Genomic DNA, 27705 nt, shown 5'->3' on the forward strand with positions numbered 1-27705 from the left:
GCATTTTAAATTAAAATTTTAATATAAAAGTTGTATCAAAAGTATCAGTATTTCCATATGGGAGAAGTCATGAATGGTCCCAAAGTAGGCAGCATGGACATATAGGCAAACAAACATATTAAAGAGCAATATACACTACATTTTAAAAATTGTGTCTTGATATGTTTGCAAAACAAAAGCTTGCCTTGTGAAAACAACTATATGTTTCCCTTATTAAACAAAAAAAGGGGGAGTTGATGGTGACTGATTAGATTCAATTCTCCCCAAATCTCTGCCAGAAACTCATAAAGTGCGGCAAAGAAATCAAAATACTCAGAACCTATGCTTCCATTGCAAATGGGAGACAAAGAAGTCACAAGCTACATTTTTTCCTAAGTAGGGTAATAAGTATCTGAGATCAACACAATCCAGGCCGAATTCACACTTTTACAAAGGAAATCCTACAGAAACTGAAAGGAAAAGTAAGAAATAAAGGTGTCCTGGGGTGGAAGAACCCATTTATTACCAGCGAAGCCTCCCTTGAGAAAGAGAGAGATTCATCCTGAGGGTGATCAGTACCGAAACAAAGCATATGAATTAAATTAATAAATCCAAACAGCCACAGTCTGTATGAGAGAAAAACATTTAAGCTCGGATCAGTAAATAAAACCCCAATCTGTGCTGAATACAAGTACATACCTAAAACAAAGTGACTCAGAAAGGTTAAAGCTTTTTTTTGATTAGGCAAATACAAACAAAATGAAACCTATCAGACAAGGTAGAATTCATTCAAAAAAGTATTAGAGAGACAAAGAAGGGAACTTATCATTTTCAAGGCTAAAATCCACAATAAAGATAACACAGTCACGAGTGTCTTGTGTAACTGCATGGAGCAACATTCATCAAGCAGAAACCAAAGGATGTAAAGAAATAGGCTGATTAAGAATACGTTTAGGGCTTTCCTGGGGGCTCAGTGATAGAATCCGCCTGACAGTGAAGGAGGTCTGGGTTCCATCCCTGATCCACCTGGAAGTTCCCACACGTCAAGGAGCAACTAAGCCCACGCACCACAACTACTGAGCCTGTGCTCCAGAGCCCAGGAGCCGCGGCTCCAGAAGCCCGCACAACACAGCTAAGGAGCAGCCCCTGCTCGTTGCATCTAGCGAAAGCCCATGCACAGCAACGATGACCCAGCACAGACAAAAATAAATAGATAAAAAATTTTTAAGATACATTTAAACTAGCTCAACTCCTTCAGTCCAAGGTGAATCAAGTAGACATAGAAAACCAAAAATAAAAGATTACTAATGTAGAGCTAAAAGATGAAAAGATGTACTCTATATTCCAACAACAACAAACCCTTCTTTTCAAGTACACATGAAACATTCCTGGAAATTAACCACATATTAGAAAACCACAAGATTCAAAAAACAAATATAGCACAAAAATAATTCTCTGACTATAATGCAATAAAACTAGAAAAAAAAAAAGACAACAAAAATGGCCTTTCCATATGGAAATTTAAATTTTTAGGTAAAGGATAAAACACTTCATTAAATTATAGAACAAATGAAAATATCCTTATATCAGGAATTGCAGAAATAAATACTGCTCTGAGGAAAATTTATAGACTCAAGTACTTATGTCAACAAGAGTAAAAAATGAAAAAGAATAATTGAATTGTATGTTTAACTTAAAAATTGAAAAGAAAAACATAATAAACAGAAGAAAAGCAAATAAAACTCCAATAAAACCCCAGTATTAACATGAATTAACAGGAGGAGGGCAAAATGGTACAATCTATAACCCATATAAAGTGTATCTGGCACTGTGTTCCTAGATTAAAGATGCCCTTTGTCCCCAAAAGTATATGCATCAGGAAATTAACCTAAAGATATATCTGATAAAGTATGAAATGACATAGGTATCAGGTTAATTATTGTAGCAGTGTGGAAGACCATAAACCATGCACTGTCCAAGAACCAGGGATGAGTGGAACAGACTCTGGTCAATGCACACAATCGAAGACTATCAAACCATGGCAAAAGAATGCTATGAATTAATTCCATACATGTTATTAAAGGAAAAGAGCAAGATAAAGAATAGTACTTAAAATATTCTATATTTTGTGAAAGAAAGGATTAGCATATATACACATATTTCTTATATATATGTCTATGTGTACATTTATAAACACATATTATACATGTGATACACATGTATTATTATACATATATGTCTATATACAAAAGCAGATGGGAGGGGGCGGTCCTAAGATGGCAGAGGAATAGGATGGGGAGACCACTTTCTCCCTCACAAATTCATCAAAAGAACATTTCAACGCTCAGTAAATTCTACAAAACAACTTCTGAATGCTGACAGAGGACATCAGGCACCCAGAAAAGCAGATCATTGTCTTCAAAAACAGGTAGAAAAAAATATAAAAGATGAAAAAAGAGACAAAGGAGGTAAGGAGGGAGCTCCATCCCAGGAAGGGAGTCCCGTCCCGAGAAGGGAGTCTTAAAAAGAGAGACGTTTCCAAACACCAGGAAACACTCTTGCTGCCAAGTTTGTGGCGAGCCTTGGAAGCACAGAGGGCAACATTATAGGGAAGAAAAATAAATAAATAATTAAAACCCACAGATTACGAGCCCAACGGTAACTCCCCCAGTGGAGAAGCAGCACAGACGTCTGCATCCGCCACTAGCAAGTGGGGGCTGGGCAGAGAGGTGCGGGCTGCAGTGCTTTTTAAGAATCGGGCTGGAATGCCCCAAGTGTAACCAGAGCGAACTAACTTGGGCTAGCATACCAGACTCTGGGATAGCTACCATGCAAAAAGCTCTAACATAAGACACCACCAGGACTGCACACAGAACAAAGGATGGAACAGAAATAGCTGGCTGCAGACCATCCCCCTCCGGTGAGAGGCAGCCAGAGCCATAAGGGCTGGAAGGGGGCAACTGCAGCCCCGGAGAGACATTACCTACCAAACTGCAAGCAGGCTTCTTTCCTAAGACTTCTTGGGGTTCTGGACAGTCACCATCTGCCTGACAAGGGGTGCCAGCAGTATACCCAGAAAACTGAGCAGCAGGAACGTGAAAGGCGATAAGTCGCAGTGGCTGCGCTCACCAAACACCTGAGCTACTTGGTCCTGGGAAGGGCACAAAATGCAGGCCCAACGGAACCTGCACCTCTGAGGGCTACCTGAGAGCTGAGCCTGAGCGGCTTAGACAGGGGAGGTGCATGCAGCCCAGGGCCAGCCTCAGATGGTTCCTGGCGGAGCAACGTAGAGCCTGAGTGGTGTGCGCCATGTGCAGGGGCAGGCCCAGTGGGGCTGAGATACTGTGAGCACACGCCAGTGTTATTTGCTTGCAGCATCCCTCTCTCCCCACAGTGTGACTGAACAAGTGAGCCTAAAAAAAAAAAAGTGTCCACCACAGACCCCCTTGTGTCAGGGCGGAAATCAGACAATGAAGAGACCAGCAAACAGAAGAAGCTAAACAGAGGGAACTGCCTTGGAATTGACCCTATACTGCCCACAACACCAGAGAAAGTCCCAGATATATCTTTACTATTTTTACGACCATTCTCTCTTCGTTGTTGTTGTTGATGATGATGTTTGATTGTTTTTTCTACTTTTTTTTTAAACTTTAAAAAATTTTTAATTCCTCTATTTCTCCTTTAATTTTTATTTTTATAACTTACTATTACTTTTCAAAAAAAAAGACCTTATTTTTAAAGCAAACACTATATATATAATTTTTGTGGTTGTTGTTTTTTAATAGTTCTCGTGACTTTGTTTTTTTTTTCTTCTTCTTCTTTTCTTTAATATTGTATTTTTGAAAATCCAACCTCTACTCTAGATTTTTAATCTTTGCTTTTTGGTATTTGTTGTCAATTTTGTACATTTAAAAACCCAATCTTCAGTACCCAATTTTACCTGAGAGCGAGATTACTGGCTTGACCACTCTCTCCTCCTTTGGCCTCTCCTTTTTCTCCACCAGGTTGTCTCTGTCTCCTCCCTCCCCCTTCTCTTCTTTACCCAACTCTGTGAATCTCTGTGTGATCCAGATGATGGAAACACTTAGGGAACTGGTTACTGGCTGGATCTGTCTCTCTCCTTTTCATTTCCCTCTTTTATCCTCCTGGCCACCTCTGTCTAGTTCCTCCCTCTCCTCTTCCCTGTATAACTCCGTGAACATCTCTGAGCAGTCCAGACTGTGGAGCGCACATAAGGAAGTGATTACTGGATAGCTTGCTCTCTCCTCTTTTGATCCCACTTCATCTCATTCCGGTCACCTCTAACTACTCCCTCCCTCTTCTCTTCTCCGTGTAACTCAGTGAACCTCTCTGGGTGTCCCTCAGTGTGGAGAAACCTTTCATCTTTAACCTAGATCTTTTATCATCAGTGCTGTATCGATGGAGAAGTTTTGACGCTACTGTAAAAATAAAACTGAAAACCAGAAGCAGGAGACTTAAGTCCAAATCCTGAAAACATCCAGAGAGCTCCTGAATCTAGGGAACATTAATTGATAGGAGCTCATCAAATACCTCCATACCTACACTGAAACCAAGCACGACCCAAGGGCCAACAAGTTCCAGAGCAAGACATACCATACAAATTCTCCAGCAACACAGGAACACACCCCTGAGCTTCAATATACAGGCAGCTCAAAGTTACTCCAAAACCATAGACATCTCATAACTCATTACTGGACACTTCATTGCACTCCAGAGAGAAGAAATCCAGCTCCACCCACCAGAACTCCGATACAAGCTTCCCTCACCAAGAAACCTTGACAAGCCACTGATACAACCCCACCCACTCCATAATAAAGAGAACTCCACAAATTCCCAGAATACAGAAAGGCCACCCCAAACGCAGCAATATACCCAAGATGAAGAGACAGAGGAATACCCAGCAGGTAAAGGAACAGGAGAAATGCCCACCAAACCAAACAAAAGAGGAAGAGATAGGGAATCTACCTGATAAAGAATTCCAAATAATGATAGTGAAAATGATCCAAAATCTTGAAATCAAAATGGAATCACAGATAAATAGCCTGGAGACAAGGATTGAGAAGATGCAAGAAAGGTTTAACAAGGACATAGAAGAAATAAAAAAGAGTCAATATATAATGAATAATGCAATAAATGAGATCAGAAACACTCTGGAGGCAACAAATAGTAGAATAAGTGAGGCAGAAGATAGGATTACTGAAATAGAAGATAGAATGGTAGAAATAAATGAATCAGAGAGGAAAAAAGAAAAACGAATTAAAAGAAATGAGGACAATCTCAGAGACCTCCAGTACAATATGAAATGCTCTAACATTCGAATTATAGGAGTCCCAGGAGAAGAAGACAAAAAGAAAGACCATGAGAAAATCCTTGAGGAGATAATAGTTGAAAACTTCCCTAAAATGGGGAAGGAAATAATCACTCAAGTCCAAGAAACCCAGAGAGTTCCAAACAGGATAAACCCAAGGTGAAACACCCCAAGACACATATTAATCAAATTAACAAAGATCAAACACAAAGAACAAATATTAAATGCAGCAAGGGAAAAACAACAAATAACACACAAGGGGATTCCCATAAGGATAACTGCAGATCTTTCAACAGAAACACTTCAGGCCAGGAGGGAATGGCAAGACATACTTAAGGTGATGAAAGAAAATAACCTACAGCCCAGATTACTGTACCCAGCAAGGATCTCATTCAAATATGAAGAAGAAATCAAAAGCTTTCCAGACAAGCAACAGCTGAGAGAATTCAGCACCACCAAACCAGCTCTCCAACAAATGCTAAAGGATATTCTCTAGACAGGAAACACAAAAAGGGCATATAAACCCAAACCCAAAACAATAAAGTAAATGGCAACGGGATCACACTTATCAATAATTACCTTAAATGTAAATGAGTTGAATGCCCCAACCAAAAGACAAAGACTGGCTGAATGGATACAAAAACAAGACCCCTATATATGCTGCCTACAAGAGACCCACCTCAAAACAAGGGACACATACAGACTGAAAGTAAAGGGCTGGAAAAAGATATTCCACACAAATAGAGACCAAAAGAAAGCAGTAGCAGCAATACTCATATCCAATAAAACAGACTTTAAAACAAAGGCTGTGAAAAGAGACAAAGAAGGCCACTACATAATGATCAAAGGATCAATCCAAGAAGAAGATGTAACAATTATAAATATATATGCACCCAACATAGGAGCACCACAATATGTAAGACAAGTGCTAACAAGTATGAAAGGGGAAATTAACAATAACACAATAAGAGTGGGAGACTTTAATACCCCACTCACACCTATAGACAGATCAACTAAACAGAAAATTAACAAAGAAACACAAACTTTAAATGATACAATAGACCAGTTAGACCTAATTGATATCTATAGGACATTTCACCCCAAAACAATGAATTTCACCTTTTTCTCAAGTGCTCACGGAACCTTCTCCAGGATAGATCACACCCTGGGCCATAAATCTAACCATGACAAATTCAAAAAAGTTGAAATCATTCCAAGCATCTTTTCTGACCATAATGCATTAAGATTAGATCTCAATTAAAGGAGAAAAACTATTAAAAATTCCAACATATGGAGGCTGAACAACACGCTTCTGAAAAACCAACAAATCATAGAAGAAATCAAAAAAGAAATCAAACTATGCATAGAAACGAATGAAAATGAAAACACAACAACTCAAAACCTGTGGGACACTATAAAAGAAATGTTAAGGGGAAAGTTCATAGCAATACAGGCATACCTCAAGAAACAAGAAAAAAAGTCAAATAAATAACCTAACTCTACACCTAAAGCAACTAGAAAAGGAAGAAATGGAGAACCCCAGAGTTAGTAGAAGGAAAGAAATCTTAAAAATTAGGGCAGAAATAAATGCAAAAGAAACAAAAGACACCATAGCAAAACTCGACAAAGCCAAAAGCTGGTTCTTTGAAAGGATAAATAAAATTGAGAAACCATTAGCCAGACTCATCAAGAAACAAAGGGAGAAAAATCAAATCAATAAAATTAGAAATGAAAATGGAGAGATCACAACAGACAACACAGAAATACAAAGGATCATAAGAGACTACTATCAGCAATTATATGCCAATAAAATGAACAACATGGAAGAAATGGACAAATTCTTAGAAAAGTACAACTTTCCAAAATTGAACCAGGAAGAAACAGAAAATCTTAACAGACCTATCACAAGCATGGAAATTGAAACTGTAATCAGAAATCTTCCAGCAAACAAAAGCCCAGGTCCAGACGGCTTCACAGCTGAATTCTACCAAAGATTTAGAGAAGAGCTAACACCTATCCTATTCAAACTCTTCCAGAAAATTGCAGAGCAAGGTAAACTTCCAAACTCATTCTAGGAGGCCACCATCACCCTAATACCAAAACCTGACAAAGATGCCACAAAAAAAGAAAACTACAGGCCAATATCACTGATGAACATAGATTCAAAAATCCTTAACAAAATTCTAGCAATCAGAATCCAGCAACTCATTAAAAAGATCATACACCATGACCAAGTGGGCTTTATCCCAGGGATGCAAGGATTCTTCAATATCCACAAATCAATCAATGTAATTCACCACATTAACAAATTGAAAAATAAAAGTCATATGATTATCTCAATAGATGCAGAGAAGGCCTTTGACAAAATTCAATATCCATTTATGATAAAAACTCTTTAGAAAGCAGGAATAGAAGGAACATACCTCAACATAATAAAAGCTATATATGACAAACCCACAGCAAACATTATCCTCAATGGTGAAAAATTGAAAGCATTTCCCCTAAAGTCAGGAACAAGACAAGGGTGCCCACTTTCACTGCTACTATTCAACATAGTTCTGGAAGTTTTGGCCACAGCAATCAGAGCAGAAAAAGAAATAAATGGAATCCAAATTGGAAAAGAAGAAGTAAAACTCTCACTGTTCGCAGATGACATGATCCTCTACATAGAAAACCCTAAAGACTCCACCAGAAAATTACTAGAGCTAATCAATGTATATAGTAAACTTGCAGGATATAGAATCAACATACAGAAATCCCTTGCATTCCTATACACTAATAATGAGAAAGTAGAAAAAGAAATTAAGGAACAATTCCATTCACCATTGCAACAAAAAGAATAAAAAATACTTTGGAATATATCTACCTAAAGAAACTAAAGACCTATATATAGAAAACTATAAAACACTGGTGAAAGAAATTAAAGAGGACACTAATAGATGGAGAAATATACCATGTTCATGGATCAGAAGAATCAATATAGTGAAAATGAGTATACTACCCAAAGCAATCTACAGATTCAATGCAATCCCTATCAAGCTACCAGCGGTATTTTTCACAGAGCTAGAACAAATAATTTCACAATTTATATGGAAATACAAAAAACCTCGAATAGCCAAAGCAATCTTGAGAAAGAAGAATGGAACTGGAGGAATCAACCTACATGACTTCAGGCTCTACTACAAAGCCACAGTCATCAAGACAGTATGGTACTGGCACAAAGACAGAAATATAGATCAATGGAACAAAATAGAAAGCCCAGAGATAAACCCACACACCTATGGACACCTTATCTTCGACAAAGGAGGCAAGAATATACAATGGAGAAAAGACAATCTCTTTAACAAGTGGTGCTGGGAAAACTGGTCAACCACTTGTAAAAGAATGAAACTGGATCACTTTCTAACATCACACACAAAAATAAACTCAAAATGGATTAAATATCTAAATGTAAGACCAGAAACTATAAAACTCCTAGAGGAGAACATAGGCAAAACACTCTCCGACATAAATCACAGCAGGATCCTCTATGATCCACTTCCCAGAATACTGGAAATAAAAGCAAAAATAAACAAATGGGACCTATCTAAAATTAAAAGCTTCTGCACAACAAAGGAAACTGTAAGCAAGGTGAAAAGACAGCCTTCTGAATGGGAGAAAATAATAGCAAATGAAGCAACTGACAAACAACTAATCTCAAAAATATACAAGCAACTCCTGCAGCTCAATTCCAGAAAAATGAATGACTCAATCAAAAAATGGGCCAAAGAACTAAACAGACATTTCTCCAAAGAAGACATACGGATGGCTAACAAACACATGAAAAGATTCTCAACATCACTCATTATCAGTGAAATGCAAATCAAAACCACAATGAGGTACCATTTCACACCAGTCAGAATGGCAGTGATCCAAAAGTCTACAAGCAATAAATTCTGGAGAGGGTGTAGAGAAAAGGAAACCCTCTTACACTGTTGGTGGGAATGCAAACTAGTACAGCCACTATGGAGAACAGTGTGGAAATTCCTTAAAAAATTGCAAATAGAACTGCCTCATGACCCAGCAATCCCACTGCTGAGCATACACTTCAAGGAAACCAGAATTGAAAGAGACACGTGTACCCCAATGTTCATCGCAGCACTGTTTATAATAGCCAGGATATGGAAACAACCTAGATGTCCATCAGCAGATGAATGGATAGAAAGCTGTGGTACATATACACAATGGAGTATTACTCAGCCATTAAAAAGAATACATTTGAATCAGTTCTAATGAGGTGGATGAAACTGGAGCCTACTATACAGAGTGAAGTAAGCCAGAAAGAAAAATACCAATACAGTATACTAACACATATATATGGAATTTAGAAAGATGGTAAGGATAACCCTGTATGCGAGACAGCAAAAGAGACACAGATGTATAGAACGGACTTTTGGACTCTGAGGGAGAGGGAGAGGGTGGGATGATTTGGGAGAATGGCATTGAAAGATGTATACTATCATGTAAGAAATGAATCACCAGTCTATGTCTGATACAGGATACAGGATGCTTGGGGCTGGTGCATGGGCATGATCCAGAGAGATGATATGGGGTGGGAGGTGGGAGGGGGGTTCACGATTGGGAACTCATGTACACCTGTGGTGGATTCATGTCAATGTATGGCAAAACCAATACAGTATTGTAAAGCAAAATAAAGTAAAAATAAAAATTAAAAAAGCAGATGGGAGAACAGAGTGAGAAGAACAAGCATGAAAGCACAACTTCTTTGAGTTTTTAAATGTAGTTTGACTCTAGAAACATATATCTGTTTTACATCTCAAAAGTAAAATTGAATTAAATGGGGAAAGCGAAGCAGTTATATTTCAAATTTATAACATAATCACAAGGATAAAACACTTCAAGAAAGCATACCACTTTGGGGAACAAAGTACAAGGGCCAAAGAAATGCAAAAAAAAAAATCTCAAAATCAATGTAGTAGCTTTCCTTTAAATACTTCTGAAGGTTTCTAATATTGGCACTGCTGTTTCAAAGCTATTTTATATATATTATAATATATAGCAAATAGTTATGTTAGTGTTGGTATCAACCAAGGACTATAGTGGAACAGAAAAGGAACACTATAAAGTTCAAAAACTAAATTTGAATTGGAGATATCAATATTATCTGTCTTTACTCAAATTCACAGGATAGGACAATTTGAGCATCAAACAGTATAATAAGAACAGAGACTGAAATATTCTGTACTATAAAATTATATGAGTTCATAAGAATACTAAGAAAGAGAGAAAGCAGGGAGAGAGAGAAAACAAGTGCCAAAACAATGCAAAAAAAATAAAAAAAATTCACTTGGAAACATGGAAAGTAAAAAGGACTAATAAGACTTTATTGTATAGTTTGTTAATATAAAGATAGGCATATCCCTATCTTTCCTCTACAAATGATTCCAAGGTAACCAAATAGTTATTAAATAAATTATTCCAGCTTTAAAAATGTGGAAGGAAAGCTCAACTTAGAAAACTCACTTTTGTATTCCCCGTTGCATTAATAATTGATTCAGGCCACAAAAATCAATAAATGAGAGCACTAGATACAAGCTTGTTGAGTGGGGAACCTTATAATGGAGCATTCAGGCTATTACTAGCATGCCCAATATGTAACTGTAGCATCATTAAAAGCAAATAAACATTGTATGACTTCTGATGTAAGGCATTATGAAGCAAAAATAGAAAATTCCTGCCAAAAATGACTAAATTTTAATTAAAATCAAGCCTGTTAACTAGCTCTCATTAACAGGAAATGAAACATTTACAAGCATAATGAAACAATTTTAATACACTGAAAGAAAGTAAATGGATAAACCCCAAATAGGGCAAATTAATAAAGGTTTAGGGAAATTGCCCAAACTGTATAGGGCAATTAGTAAAGGTCTGTAAAAAATCAACAGTATGGAGAAAGAAAAGTGGAAGGACTGCAAGAGATTAAAGAGAACTTCAGTCACCCATGTGAATGCTATATGTGGTCATTGGGTTATGAGTCAAACAAACCCTGGTAATATTAAGAAAATAAGGAAACTTGCATATTGGATTATTACTTGAAAGAGGAATCATTATTAATTTTATTAGGTGACACAATGCATTGTAGTTAAGTAAGAAGGGACTTATTATTCTAAAAAATCTCCTAAGCTATGCAAGGATGAAACTTTCTGATTTGGGGATTTGTTTTAAAAAAAGAAGAAGAAAAACAAATAGTAATGATGTACCCAATGCTGAATATGGTACATGGAATCTCCATGTATTTATTTTGTAAATATTTGAAATTTTCAACAAGAAAAAAAAATGAAAGAAAAAAGAAAACTAATAAAATTAGTATTTAGAAGGCCTAAGTAGAACCAGGCCTAAACACAGAAAGTAGGCTTACTTCTAATTTTTCCTTTACTCCAATCTCATTCCCTAACAATTCAGTCCATATCACATTTCCTAACAAATGTAGGTTAGAGAAGGTGGAAAGAATGTACCTTTTAGGGGTACAATATTTTAAGCCATTATTAGTATATCAAAGTAATGTTTTTATCTAGTTCAGAATTTTTTAAAAATCTTGATTATTGATTAACCATTACTTAAGGCTAGGTTATATTCAACCATTATATTACTCAATAAGCCAACAAATTTGGAAAACTCAGCAATGGCAACAAGTCTGGAAAAGGTCAGTTTTCATTCCAGTCTCAAAGAAGGGCAACGTCAAAGAATGTTCAGACACAACTGCACTCATTTCACATGCTAGCAAGGTAATGTTCAAAATCCTTCAAGTTAGGCCTCAACAGAGTGTGAACCGAGAATTTCCAAATGTGCAAGCTGTATTTAGAAAAAGCAAAGGAACCACAGATCAAACTGCCAACATCCACTGGATCACAGAAAAAGCAATATTGCTCCAGAAAAACATCTGCTTCTGCTTGACCATAGTAAAGCCTTTGACTGTGTGGATCACAACAAACTGTGGAAAATTCTTAAAGAGATGGGAATACCAGACCACCTTACCTTCCTGTGAAACCTGCACACAAGTCAAGAATCAATAGTTAGAACTGGACATGGAAAAATGGACTGGTTCCAAATTGGGAAAGGAGTACATCAAGGTGATATATTGTCACCTTGCTTATTTAACTTATATGCAGAGTGAAAGCGGAAAACGCTCAGTCGAGACCGACTCTTTGTGACTCCATGGACTATATACACTCCATGCAATTCTCCAGGCCAGAATACTGGAGTGGGTAGCCTTTCCCTTCTCCAGGGGATCTTCCCAACCCAAGTATTAAACTCAGGTATCCCTCACTGCAGGCAGATTCTGAGCTAAGCCATAAGGGAAGCCCAACAAAACTGGAGTATGCAGCCTATCCCTTCTCCAGTGGATCTTCCCAACCCAGGTATCAAACTGGGGTCTCCTGCATTGCAGGCAGATTCTTTACCAACTGATCTATCAGGGAAGCCTATATTCAGAGTACATCATATGAAATGCCAGGCTGAATGAAGCACAAGCTATAATCAACATTGCTGGGAAAAATATCAATAATCTCAGATATGCAGATGACCCTATCCTTATGGCAGAAAATGAAGAGGAACTAAAGAGCCTCTTGATGAAGGTGAAACAGGAGAGTGAAAAAGCTGACTTGAAACTTAACATTCAAAAAACTAAGATAATGCCATCCAGTCCCATCACTTCATGGCAAATAGATGGGGAAACAATGGAAACGGTAACAGACATTATTTTCTTGGGCTCCAAAATCACTGTGGATAGTGACTGCAGCCATGAAATTAAACAACGCTGGCTCCTTGGAAAAAAGCTATGATAAATCTACACAGTGTATTAAAAAGCAGAGACATTACTTTGCCAATGAAAAGATCCGTATGGCCAAAGCTATGTGTTTTTTCCAGTAGTCATATACAGATGTGAGAATTGGACCAAAAAGAAGGCTGAATGCCAAAGAATTGATGCTTTCCAACTGCGGCACTGGAGAAGACTCTGGAGAGTCCCTTGGACTGCAAGGAGATCAAACTGGTCAATCCTAAAGGAGCTCAACCCTGAATATTCATTGGAAGGACTGAAGCTGAAGCTCCAATATTCTGGTCACTGATGTGAAGAGCCAACACATTGGAAAAGACCCTGATGCTGGGAAAGACTGAGGGCAGGAAGAGAAGGGGGCAACAGAGGACGAGATGGTTGGATGGCATCACCAACTCAATGGACATGAGTTTGAGCAGACTGCAGGAGACGGTGAAGGACAGGGAAGCCCAGTGGACTGTAGTCCATGGTGTCGAAAAGTCAGACACGACTGAGTGACTGAACAACAAGCCCTTATCAAGTCCCTTGAGAATCTCAAAGCTACAACAATAGAAAATAAAAATAAAACACAATAATAACAAAAACCCAGAGAAGTTTAAGCCAAACATGAGTGAAAAACATGAGATTTTTATTTTAGACTTACCCCACTGAAAATGTATAGAAGTGAGTAGAAGCTGAATTTCAGGTGGCAGAAAAGGGAGGTTAAGTAGTAAGACATGAGAAGTGAGAGCAAGAACAGAACAGTCTTTCACAAGACTTGACAACAAGGGGAAAGAGAGATGAGGCAGTGGCAGAAATGAATGGCAACTGGAAAAATCTGACATGAGGAAGGCGATAAATGATGGAGGAATATACCAGAGGAGAATGTCAGGGACACTTACGAAAACAGGAGGGCTGATCTTAAATAAGAAAAGGCACTTCCAGACAGCCAGCAAGAACCTACTGGATAGCGCATGGAACTCTGCTTAGTGTTGTGTGGTGTCCTGGATGGGAGGGGAGTTTGGGGGGAGAATGGATACATGTGTATGTGTATGGCTGGGTCCCTTTTCTGTTCACCTGAAACTGTCACAACATTGTTAATTGGCAAAATACCCCAATACAAAATAAAAAAAATTTTTTTTAATTTTAAACTTTATAAAAAATATCCCACATAGATCCCAAAACAAGAAAAATACCTAAAAATAAGACATTTTCATCACTGAATTTTATGGATTACAAAGAATAAGGGTGGAAACAGCTATTGATACAGAGGTATATAGATACTGGAAAAACACATAGCTTTGACTATACAGACCTTTGTTGGCAAAGTAATGTCTCATAATGACAGATGGAGGGACAAAGACGATGAGGGAGATTCAAACAGATAAGTTCTTTCTTTTTATGTGGTGTTAGTAGCCTTATCTAAAGAAGGAAGGGCTTCTAGGTGGCTCAGTGGTAAATAATCTGCCTGCTATTGCAGGAGACACGAGTTCATGCAGGAGACATGCTTGGGAAGATCCCCTGAAGAAGGAAATGGCAACCCACACCAGTATTCTGGCCTGAGAAATCCTATGGATAGAGGAGCCTGGCAGGCTGCAGTCCAAGGAGTTGCAAAGGGTCAGACATGATTTAGCAACTCAGCATGCATACACAAAGAAGGAAAGGTTAGTACAAGTTATCTATGTAGGTAAAGAGAGAAATGTCCTATCAAGAAACAGCAATGACAGTTGCTGAGAAGTATAGTAAGCATGAATGTGCTAAGTTTTTTCACTGGTGCCCAACTCTGTGCGACCCTATGGACTGCAGCCTACCAGGCTCCTCTGTCCGTAGAATCCCCCAGGCAAGAATACTGGAGTGGGTTGTGGTGCCCTCCTCCAGGGGATCTTCCTGACGCAGGGATCAAACTTACGTCTCTTGCATCTCCTGCTTTGGCAGACAGACTCTTTACCACTAGCACCACCTGGGAAGCCCATAGTAAGCATAGGGTCTATAAAAATATGATGGCAATAAACAAGGGTATGTTATATATATAATAATATATATCAATATATCCCCCAGTAGAGTTCAGATCACTATTAGTTATAAGAAAAGGAACAGGGCGGTAAATATACTAATTTAAGGAGCTACTAATGACCATCCATTTGCCAGTGGTAGGAGCATATTCGTTTTATATATATTAAAAATAGTTTTGTTTCCTTTTGGGTAAAAGATTAAATAAGTATGGCTTGGTTAAAATTAGCAAATTAGAGATTGTGTCCTATTCTTAAAGAAGAATAAATGAAACAATATATAATCATGAAAAATAAATGTTGATATAGTCAAATCCCATTGTTCTCACCAATTCGAGTGATTTTATTATATGAAAGTTCAAGACTTTGGATATTAGTGCAGCCATCCAAACCATGAAGAGAAGTCAATTGATTTTTATTAAGAAGAACGATGCAGAGATTTTCCAAATTTTCACAGTTGATAGTTTCAATATGGTTTTCCTAAAACAAAGAACAAATGTAATTAGTTTTATTTCAATGGCTTACTAATGAAACATTTAAAGCTTTCAGAAAAGAAAAAAGATGATATACTTGAATTTAAATGATTATCTGAGTCCCTAACTTTTAAGATAACTATGTAGAATACTACACTATCTGAATGAAAATATTAGGCAATCCAATAAATAATTAACTGATTTAAACTTATTAATAATCTTTTAAAATAGAGAAAATATAGAGGATCAGTAAGAAAACATTTCAAACTATCTGAACAAGAGTGAACGATTTGGTCACAGTTGTTAACAAACTTACTTTAAAGAAATCAAACACAAAAATTTGAAATCTACCCATTTCCCTTCCTCAGTTCCTTTTGCAATGTCAATACCATGAATTAGGTATATATCTTATATGAAAATTTATACTTTTATTAAATATAGATATCTCTTCAATACAGAATATTGGTCTCAAGCTCAAGATCATATATGTCAGGGATGCAACAGCATTCTCTATTTTAAGACTTCAGAAAGATAAAGTGAAAGTCGCTCAGTCGTGTCCGACTCTTCGTGACTCCATGGACTATACAATTCATGGAATTCTCCAGGCCAGAATACTGGAGTGGGTAGCCTTTCCCTTCTCCAGGGGATCTTCCCAACCCAAGTATCAAATTCAGGTATCCCTCACTGCAGGCGGATTCTAAGCTAAGCCACAAGGGAAGCCCAACAAAACTGGAGTGGGTAGCCTTTCCCTTCGCCAGGGATCTTCCCAACCTAGGTGTCAAACTCAGGTCTCCCTCACTGCAGGCAGATTCTGAGCTAAGCCACAAGGGAAGCCCAACAAAACTGGAGTATGTAGCCTATCCCTTCTCCAGTGGATCTTCCCAAACCAGGAATCAAACCCAGGTCTCCTGCATTGCAGGTGGATTCTTTACCAGCTGAGCCACAAGGAAAGATCTCAGAAGGATAAATGGGCTTTTAAGAATCTTAGTGGTATAGTCCCACAACACTCTTTCAAAAATATCTATGAGTATAGTCTTTGTTAACTGGAGTAAACTTAAAAAGCATAGGGAACACAAAGTTTAAAAAGAAAATCATATTGGTGGAAGCACTGTCAGTCTGAACTGAAAAGGATCAAAAATAAAAGGTAACTCTAGCATCCTGCCCCCAGTCTTCTATGAGAAAGAAACAGATTGAGAAAAATTCTCAGCTGCAATGCAAAAGAAGGTATGCCTTGAGAATGGAGTTAAAAGACTATTAGGCAGAACTAAGAGTCATAGAGAACTATTCCCATGGAGCAGAACCAAGTCCTTACTAAGGACTGATGCTACTTTCTTAGCTATGGACCAAGGACTGCCATGAGCTTCTTGTTCTCTCCCATAGTGAAGGATAAGGACTCTTGTAATTAACTAAATCCTGTCTCACCAGCATGCACTGATGTTGGGGAGTGAGAGAAGACTACTTTTCCCTTAACTTTACAGATCTCTGAATTGAAAGAACCCTCTCTGAGCAGATCATCTCCACTTGGATCTGATTTAGATGAGAAGATTCTGTGCTTCAATTCCAAGTCAGATGTCATAAGTTCACAAGACTCAGGGGTCTTTGGGACATGAGTCCTTTTGCATGTGGGAAAGATACAACTCATTAGGAACCAGGAAGCAGATTGCAGATTATTATTTTGTAAGCAGTTTCCTATAAACTTCACAACCCAATATTCACACATACAGTCCCCTCCCACTTGAACTGAAAGTTTAGTGAATAGAACATAAGCTAGTATGATGCAGGCAGATGCTTGATAAGCCCTAATACTGAAGATTGTCTTTGTGGAAAGCTCACCCTGTAAAGATGCCCAAGGTGGTGGGAGGGGACAGAGAGAGACATAGAGAGGGAGGGAAATTTCAACTTCCCAAAGCACCAGACATATAACAGAATGTATTTGGACATTCCAGCCCCAACTGCAAAATACATCAGACATCCAGGCAACACAGTATGAAACAGATGGAATGCCCAGAATAAGTCTGGCCTCAATTCATGGCCCACAGAAGTAGAGTAAAATAAAATGGCTGCTTTTTTTTTTTTTTTTACTAAATAATGTGGTCATTTGTTATGCAGCAAAAAGTAACAAAATAATAACTCTGTCACCTATGAATGAAGATTATTTCCCAGGTCATACCACCTAAGCATCTTTCCTGTATGGCTCTCACAAATTTTGGCCCTTGATCTCTCTAGAGCCTGAGTTACAGGCTATTTTATTAAATGTGCCTTCAAAATTGTAATTCCTTAAATGTACATCTGAATCTGTTTTACATTTTATTATAAAATAAATAATGATAGCATAGGACACACCTGTGCATCAATGTACTTCAGTTTTTTGCAGTTACTTAGACTGTGCAAGGAAGTTAATCCACAGCGCCGAAGAGACAGAAACTGAAGATTTGGACACTCTGCCAGTGTGGAGAGACTACAGCCTGGCAAGTCTTGAAATGTTATTGTTGCAACCTAGAGAATTAAAAAAAAAAAAAAAATTCACAGTGTATCATTATCCAAATATAATGAAGACAAACTATATTCATCTTGAAAAATTGTTTTACATTTTTCATCTAAAAAAAAGTAATGCTGTATATTGAAACCCACTTTTATTAACAACTCAATTTCATTTAAGCTCTCTGGCCATTTTGCCACATTTCTTCGTCTCATAGAAAGGCAAAATAATGTAATCATTCATGACCAACTCAAGTTCAAAGGTAATACACACAGAAGCAATCATAATACAATCATTTATTAGTTTACTCCTTGACTTTTCACCAAACTCATTTTCCTGTTCTTCGTGTCTCTTGGCATTATGTTCAGGATTGCACTATATAAACATTCAAGACAGTGTCTTTGGAGGTTTCCCTGGTGGCTCAGATGGTAAAGCGTCTGTCTACAATGCGGGAGACCCGGGTTTGATCCCTGGGTTGGGAAGATCCCCTGGAGAAGGAAATGGCAACCCACTCCAGTACTCTTGCCTGGAAAATCCCATGGATGGAGGAGCCTGGTGCAGGCTACAGGTCTCGAAGAGTCAGACAGGACTGAGTGATTTCACTTTCACTATGGGATATCTACATAGTATCAGAAGCCATAACAGATCAGGGACAGATTTTATAACCAACCTGCCATGCTTCAACATGAATAGCTCAGCTCTCTTCTAAAAATGAAACAAGTTTAACTGAGTAGAGATATTATAAAACCTGTAATAAGTCAAAACATGCAAAAATAACTGAACCATGCAATAAGAACAACATTGTATTATGCTTCTGTGTTATAAAAGTATGAATCACCCTTTACTATTGAATAATGTATATACCCAGATCATATAGAATCTGCAGTGTAACAAATCATGAATACTTATCATACATTTATAACATTTCCTATCATTGAGATATTACCGTGCACTCACTACTTCATAAAGCTTTTATCCTAAGGAACTTTTCTCTTTTTAAGTCTTTTCAAATAAAGAAAATTCAACATCAAAGAATGTATTGAACTTTATGGTAGGTATATTAAGGAATATACTTATAGTTCTATAAGAATATATCAGATATAAATATTTTGAGATTACTGAAAAGCACTCCATGTATTAAACTCAGGATCTCTCACCTAAGTAAACTGGGCACAGTAATAATGTAATGATATGTTGCTTCTTCACTATAATTGAGTCTATGCATTGAAATAAATATATAAACTAAATTGCTTTATAGTAAGAATACTTTCATATTGCCACATTAGAAGTCCTAAGGCCAGATTTCCTATGTACTGAATAACAATTTAAAAATTATTAGCTTTATAGTGTATACTAGCATATATACTAGGGTATAACACATGCCAAAGAAATTTTAAAAGTGTTTTATTGAAACTGAAAGCATTATTACTTCAAAAAAAAAAAAGCTGGGGAAAGCATAAAATTCTTAAGTGTGCAACTCCTCTTCATGTGGAATATTTCCTGTGCAATAAAGTTTTACATTTATATATTTGTGTAAGTGAATGGGAAGATCATACATTCATGGAAACAGAATGAAGGGATTAGTCTACCCCATGCTTTAAGTAGCAAAAGCAATATCTGGTATTTTTTAAACATTTGGTGAATGAATTTTCTAGTTTCAAAATGATTTTAGGAATTTCTCAATTACCAATAATCTAAAACAAATTTTGAAACAAATTTCTTTTTTATAACTTTTCAGAAAGAAACATATTTACCTACATGTGTCAGGATAACTGCTGCTTAATGTCCCTATAACTTGTCCAAAGGAGATACTATAAATTCTATAATTAGAAAACTGATTCTACACTAAAAAACTGAACAAATGAGAATTGAACACTTAAAAACTGAAAACGCTACAGCTGAAGCTTTATAGTAACAAATGCTACTCTCTCATTTATATTCTCCTGCCCAGTTTAATAACATAGTGCCTTGTTGTTAGTGTTGTTCAATTGCTCGGTTGTGTCCAACTCTTTGCAAGCTGTGGCACACTAGGCTGTCCTGTCCTTCAGTATCTCCCAGAGTTTGCTCAAACTCATCTCCATTGAGTCAGTGATGCCATCCAACTAACTCATCCTCTGTCGTCCCCTTCTCCTCCTGCCTTCAATCTTTCCCAGCATCAGGGTCTTTTCCAATTAGACGGCTCTTCACATCAGGTGGCCAAAGTATTGGAGTTTCAGCTTCACCATCAGTCCTTCCAATGATCAGGACTGATTTCCTTTAGGAATGACTGATTTGATCTCCTTGCAGTTCAAGAGTCTTCTCCAACACCACAGCTCAAAAGCATCAGTTTTTCAGTGCTCAGCTTTCTTTATGGTCAAACTCTCACATCCATACATGACCACTGGAAAAACTATAGCTTTGACTAGATGGACCTTTGTCAGCAGAGTGATGAGTCTGCTTTTTAATATAGTCTATATGAGTCTAGATTTGTCATAGCTTTTCTTCCAAGGAGCAAGTGTCTTTTAATTTCATGGCTGCAGTCACCATCAGCAGTGATTTTAGAGTCCAGGAAAATAAAGTCTGTCACTGCTTCCATTGTTTGCCCACCTATTGGCCATGAAGTGATGGGACCGGATGGCATTATCTTAGTTTTTTGAATGTTGAGTTTTAAGCCAGCTTTTTCACTCTCCTCTTCCACCTTCATCAAGAGGCTTTAGTTCCTCTTCATTTTCTGCTATAAGGATGGTTAAGTTAATTAAGTCAGTTGCTCAGTCGTGTCCGACTCTTTGCAACCCCATGGACTGTAGCCCATGGGCTCCTCCATCTATGGAATTTTCCAGGCAAGAATACTGGAATGGGTTGCCATTTCCATAAGGGTGGTGTCATCTGTATATCCGAGGTTATTGACATTTCTCCCAGCAATCTTGATTCCAGCTTGTGCTTCAACCAGCTCGGCATTGTAGATGATGTGCATAGAAATTAAATAAACAGGGTGAAATATACAGCCTTGATGTATTCCTTTCCCAATTTTAAACCAGTCTGTTCATGTCCAGTTCTAATTGTTTTTTTTTATTTTTATTTTTACTTTATTTTACTTTACAGTACTGTATTGGTTTTGGCATATATTGACATAAATACACCATGGGTGTACATGAGCTCCCAAACATGAACCCCCCTCCCACCTCCCACCCCACTTCATCCCTTCGGATCATCCCCGTGCACCAGCCCCAAGCATCCTGCTTCCTGCATCGAACATAGACTGGCTTTTTTTGCTTCTTGACCTGTGTACAGATTTCTCAGGAGGCAGGTAAGAGAGCCTGGTATTCCCATCTCTTAAAGAATTTTTCGGTTTGTTGTGGTCTACACAAAGGCTTTAGCATAGTCAATGAAGCAGAAGTAGATGTTTTCCTGGAGTTCTCTTGCTTTTTCTATGATCCAACAGATTTAGGCAATTTGATCTCTGGTCCCTCTGCCTTTTCTAAACCCAGCTTGAACATCTGGAAGTTCTCAGTTCACACACTGTTGAAGCTTAGCTTGAAGGATTTTGAATATTACTTTACAAACATATAAACATCATTAAGTTCTAGTTATAATGTAGCAACCTCTCTAATTGCAGTATACGAGTGATAGCTGCTGCAGTGTACTTGTCAGTGGTGTCTACTTTTGAATATGCAGTATTTCTTGGTATTTCCTCCTCCCTTGTACTGAACATTTAAAAATTTTCTGGGACTTCCCTGGTGGTCCACTGGTTCAGAATCCACCCTGCAATGCAGGGGATACTGGTTCAGTCCCTGGTCCAGGAAGATCCCAAATCCCATGGGGCAACTAAGCCCCATAAGTGGCAACTACTGAGCCCACACACCACAAATACTTAAGCATGTGCACCTAGAAACCAAGCTCCAACACAAGAGAAGCCACCACAGAGAGAGGCCTGTGAACAACCAGAGAGCAGCCCCTTCTCACTGCAGCCAGAGAAAAGCTCACGTGCAGCAACAAAGACCCAGTGCCGAAAATAAGTTAAATTTTAAAAATTTCCTTCAGTTCAGTTCAGTTCAGTTCAGTTGCTCAGTCGTGTCCGACTCTGCCACTCCATGAATTGCAGCACACCAGGCCTCCCTGTCCATCACCATGTCCTGGAGTTCACTCAGACTCACGTCCATCGAGTCGGTGATGCCATCAAGCCATCTCATCCTCTGTCGTCCCCTTCTCCTCCTACCCCCAATCCCTCCCAGCATCAGAGTCTTTTCCAATGAGTCAACTCTTCGCATGAGGTGGCCAAAGTACTGGAGTTTCAGCTTTAGCATCATTCCTTCCAAAGAAATCCCAGGACTGATCTCCTTCAGCATGGACTGGTTGGATCTCCTTGCAGTCCAAGGGATTTTCAATAGTCTTCTCCAACACCACAGTTCAAAAGCATCAATTCTTTGGTGTTCAGCCTTCTTCACAGTCCAGCTCTCACATGTTGCATCTAGATTTTCCCAAACATATGATATCAAATAAACTGTTACACTAATAATTTTGATTGTCGTTAATTTAGTTGCTAAGTCACGTCCGACTTTTTGTGACCCCCATGGACTGTAGCCCCCAGTCTCCTCTGTCCAAGGGATTTCCCAGGCAAGAAAATTAAAACTGAAGTGGGTTGCCAATTCCTCCTCCCTGGGATCTTCCTGACCCAGGAATTGAAACCATGTCTCCTGCATTGGCAGGCAGATTCTGTACCACTGAGCTACATGGGAAGTCCAATCATTTTGATACATGCATGAAAATAATCACACAAATAAAACTGCTTTATGCTCTAAAAATTAAGGTCAATATAGAATTAATGCTCATAGGCGTTCATCAGTGTATGATCAGCCGGATAAAAGAGCAACTGGGGCATAGTAAATGGTCACTAAATGCTTCTCAAATAACTGAACAAATGCATTATCTTAGCTCTGTGGCAAAACTAAAACATTTATAACATTCATAGTTGTGTGCCCATATTACCAAAGGGTAATATAAAAATATTTGGAAAACTAATATTTTCGGTCTCTCATGACTTAAAAATGAACTGACTTGTTGAACCTAGTGAAAGTCACTCAGTCGTGTCCAATGCTTTGCGACCCCATGGACTATACAGTCCATGGAATTCTCCAGGCCAGAATATTAGAGCAGGTAACCTTTCCCTTCTCCAGATCTTCCCAACCCAGGGATCGAACCCAAGTCTCTGGCATTGCGGGCAGATTCTTTACCAGCTGAGCTACAAGGGAAGCCCAAAGCAGTCCATGGAATTCTCCAAGCCAGAATACTGGAGTGGGTAGACTTGCCCTTCTCCAGAGGATCTTCCCAACCCAGGAATAGAACTAGGGCCTCCTGGATTGCAGGTGAATTCTTTACCAACTGAGCAACCTAAGACTCATTCATTACATCTTGATAAAATATCACAAATTAGTTTTCCACTTAATCATCTATATTTTCCCCAAATCCTTGACAGTTTTGATAAATAAAATGACCTAAAAGAGCCACATATTTTTTTTATAGAGTTCACTCTCAATTACACTTGAGAAATTCAACCCAAGCAGTGTCATTCATCTATGGTAAACTAATTGCAAAAGTAACAGAAGCAATGAGTGTTATGCTTTGTGTTACAAATTTGTGATTGTGCCACAATCTCAAATCTATGCAACCTGGAGAAATAATATTGCTTAAAAAATCAGCTGCAAAGAGACTGAATTTGAGGTTTGATTTGTGGCTTAAATGAATGAGAATATAACTTTGACTAAGTCATGCAGCATCACAACACCACTCAATTACAGTCTTTCTTGAATGAAGTGAGACATTCTGACCTAAAAGTTAATCAGCCCCTAAAATGTTATCATCATCCATGCCGTATGGTAAAGCCATAGAAAAAAGTCCTTAAGCTATACCCTTTTTTTTCAGTTGTTATTTAAGGCTAGTTACCATTAGTAGCAAAATGCTCAAAAGAAAAATGAATTAGTTAAAGCATTCTGCTAGGGGAAGAAAAAGTTAGCCGTCAATAATCCCAGCTCTTCAGTCATACCCTTCTGGAGTACTGTTCCATATAGTAGATGATTCAGCATTTTCAACGTTCTAACTTATTGATGAAATAGGCTAAACAGAAGTCCATTGCCGTTCTCTTCAGATGTTTGAGACCACATTTGACAATGATTACTACATATGTTACAAGCCCAAGACCAAATTCTTCACATACAGTATTTGAAAACGCAACAATCCTATAAAGTAGGTATTTCTCTTCCCAGTTTATAGAAGACAAAATTGAGGCTCAGAAAGAGCAAGGTGACCCAGTGCAAGGTGACACAGCCAGTAAATGGCAGAAAGAGAATGAGAACCCTGATCTCATTTGATACATTAAAAATAAAAGTCCACAGTAACGTATTTATTTGTTTAATGTCTTTTTGCCTACCAAGGTCAGAAGCATAAGGGCAAAGACGGGTTTGTTTCTGTCCCTTTAATCTAACAATAAATATGGACTTGATCATATGGGATAGATGAATATTTGCTGAGTGAATGAATAAAACAATGTATACACATTAACATTAATGTTTCCTTGTCTTGGTATCTTGCCTATATCAAGAAATCAAATAAACTTTATACTTTGAGCCTATTAAGGCCTAAACATGTGTATTTTAATCTTAAATCTTTCATCTTAAATCCCTTCTAGTATTTAATATTCTTTCCTGTTTTTCTACACATATGTTAGTTTCTATCTTTTTTTTTTTTGATTGAAACTATGTTTTAATAAGCATAGTGAATTAGTAGCATTTGGTGACAGCTACTTTAAATTTCGGGCTTCCCTGGTGGCTCAGAGGTTAAAGCGTCTGCCTGCAATGCGGGAGACCTGGATTCGATCCCTGGGTCGGGAAGATCCCCTGGAGAAAGAAATGGCAACCCACTCCAGTATTCTTGCCTGGAGAATCCCATGGACGGAGGAGCCATGTACCATGTTTATATAGCGCGTGACTGAATTACAAAAGGAGCCACTAGGTGGTGCTGTGGTCCAGGACTAAAACAAACTAGCTCCAAGCTGAGGATCAAGGTACAATTTTTCTACTCTAATTCAACTCTACTTTCCCAGATGACTCCATTGTTAGAAGCCTAATAATGCTATAGGCCCCTCGAAAATAGGTTTCAAGATATAAATCAAAGCTCTTCATAGTGCCTCACTGAAGACGATGGACTGAATAATTTTAATTGAGGAGATCTTTTAAGTACAACTCTTCTCAAATAGGATAAGTATTTCATTAGTAACTCCATTGACTGAGAAAATTCTTGGATACAAAAAAAAGAAGACTCTGAGAAACGAAGAACATATTAGTGGTTACCAGTGGGGAGAGGAAAGGGGGGAGTAAGTAAATAAGTAAGCTACAAGGATATGTTGTACAATACAGGGAATATAGCCAATATATTATAATAACCATAAATGGAGTATAACCTTTAAAAATTATGAATTACTATATTGTACACCTGTAACCTTTTGTACATCAACTATACGTCAATTAAAAATAAAAATTGCCTTATATAAAGATTTTTGAAGTTACATTTTAGAAAACCAATTAAAATTCAGTATGTAAAGAGTATAAAATACCTGCTGTAAAGTATCCCAAGGACCACATCGAAGAATTTCTAGTGTATTCAAAGGGGGCATCGTGTTGACTGGGTATTTTATAAGTTTCCTTCTTCTAACAATTTTCTTCTGTTGATTTTGCTTGAAAATTTCAAACCAGGGTTTAAATGATGTTATCCAAGCTAGCCTCTTCTCTTCAATAGAAGATAGAAGTGTTGGCTCTATAGAGCAGGCCACTGTATTTTCACATTCAGCTGTGTTTTCATGACATTCTTCTGGAATTTCTTGAACCTGAGACTTAAGAGAGTTTTCTTCTTTAAAAACCAAATAGTTCTTTGCAATGTAGCCACCCAAATCTTCACAAGGAGCATCTGCAATATAATTGTGCTTGTTTATTTTGCCTTCTACATTTATCACAGTATCATTAGTGTGAAAAACCAAGTCACTATTCAGAGCACTGCCTTTTGGGTTCTCCTCTGCTTCTTTAGATTTTAAATCAATTTCTTCTTCTTGTAGGAATGTATTTTCCCCTATATCTTCAGATTTTTCTAATTTCAGTGGTACTGGTGTTTGTTTCATTGATATCACCGAAATTTCCTTGATATTATTTTCTTCATATAATGTTCCTAACTGTCCTGATATTTTTTTTTCTGCTTTTTGCATCTTATTCTGTTGGTTATCATCAATTATTTTCTGTGATTCACTGCCTTTTACTTCATCAATTTCTTGATTATTTCCTAATATTATTTGGGTTTCTTGTCTCATAGTCTCATTTATGGAAGGTTTCAAGATTTCCTCTTTTTGTACTTGAGACTGTAATTCTTGCAACTGCAACTGTTCTTTGACATTTTCTTTTAGATGCAGGTTTTCCAATTGAGTTTTTTGATCTCTGTTTTCATAATTCCTTTTTTGCTTGACCAATTCTTCTGAACATTGTACTGCTAGGTTTTCACTTTTTTCTTCCACTTTAAATACAGCCAAAATTGCTTGGCTTGATATAGATTCTTTTAATTGTACTTGTACTGATTCTTTCAATACAAGCTCTCTATCTACATTTTTTCTCTTATCTGACTCTTCAGCTAACCAAGGGGAAGCATCTTCCCACATTTTTAACTTTCTATCTCCTAGCCTTTTGGCTCCATCATCCTTATTCTTTGATGTATCCTCAATACGTAAATGTTTGGCATTATATTCTCCCTTCTTTAATGCTCTACTTATTATTAGCTGTTTTCTTGTAGCTTCTCTCAATATCAATTTTTCCATCTTTAGTAGTTGCTCCCTTTCTTGTCTCAGGATGTTCTTTTTTCCCATATATTCTTTTTCTCTCCTTTTCCTTCCCTCTTGCATCTGCTTTTCTATCTCTTCTTCTCTTCTTTGTTTCTCCTCTAATCTTTTCCGTTTTTCTTCTTCTATCTGTCGTATTTTTGCTTCCTTTTCCTTCCACTCTTGTGCTTTTTTTTTCTTACTTTCTATTTGTTCTTTTATGATTGGGCCGTATTTTTGGTAGACCACAAATGCTTTATATTTAGCTTGAATTTTTACAGCTGCATTATGCTGCAGTTTTGACAAACGCATTTTTTCTTTTTCCTGAAGTTCTTTAAATTTTGTTCTTTCTTCTTCCATTTGTAAATGTAAGTTTCTAATAAATTCCTAAAATAAAGTAAGATATATAGTAGTCAGCATAAGCTAAATGTGAAATATTACTAAAGTATCATATGAAATATAGATTAAAACAAATACTGAAACTGAAATTATAATAAAATCAATAGAAAATTTACTTAGAGGAACTAAAGTAATTTATTTAAAAGGGCTTATTGATTTTTTTAAATATTTAGTAGCTTCTATCAGTTTAGTAAGCTGATACTCTAATATTATGACTGTACTTGAAATTGGGGAATTGAGGAATTCTTTGATGATAGAAAGCATATGCAGTCAGAATGACACAGAGAAAAGGCAAGAAAAGCCAAAATCTAAAATTTGTGTAGGAGAAAAGGACTTCAAACTCTATAAGACGGGTGTTCTGATAAAAGAGACCCCTAGAGCTAGCAGCACAGAGACT

The 27705-nt window shown here is 37.5% G+C and overlaps 1 protein-coding gene across 2 annotated transcripts in view; it reads right to left on the minus strand.

Annotated features, from left to right (window-relative positions):
* Window positions 1-27705, minus strand: part of LRRIQ1 (leucine rich repeats and IQ motif containing 1) — a 208903-nt gene that overhangs the window by 157825 nt on the left and 23373 nt on the right. For both annotated transcript variants that reach the window (XM_040234476.1, XM_040234475.1), the window contains 3 exons: window positions 25668-27296; window positions 17947-18099; window positions 15460-15610 (listed from right to left, as the gene is read on the minus strand). In XM_040234476.1, coding sequence (XP_040090410.1) covers window positions 15460-15610; window positions 17947-18099; window positions 25668-27296 — 1933 coding nt within the window. The remainder of the gene's footprint in view (window positions 1-15459; window positions 15611-17946; window positions 18100-25667; window positions 27297-27705) is intronic.

Source organism: Oryx dammah, unplaced genomic scaffold, assembly GCF_014754425.2.
Source record: "Oryx dammah isolate SB20612 unplaced genomic scaffold, SCBI_Odam_1.1 HiC_scaffold_29, whole genome shotgun sequence".
In the NCBI taxonomy this organism is placed as follows: domain Eukaryota; kingdom Metazoa; phylum Chordata; class Mammalia; order Artiodactyla; family Bovidae; genus Oryx; species Oryx dammah.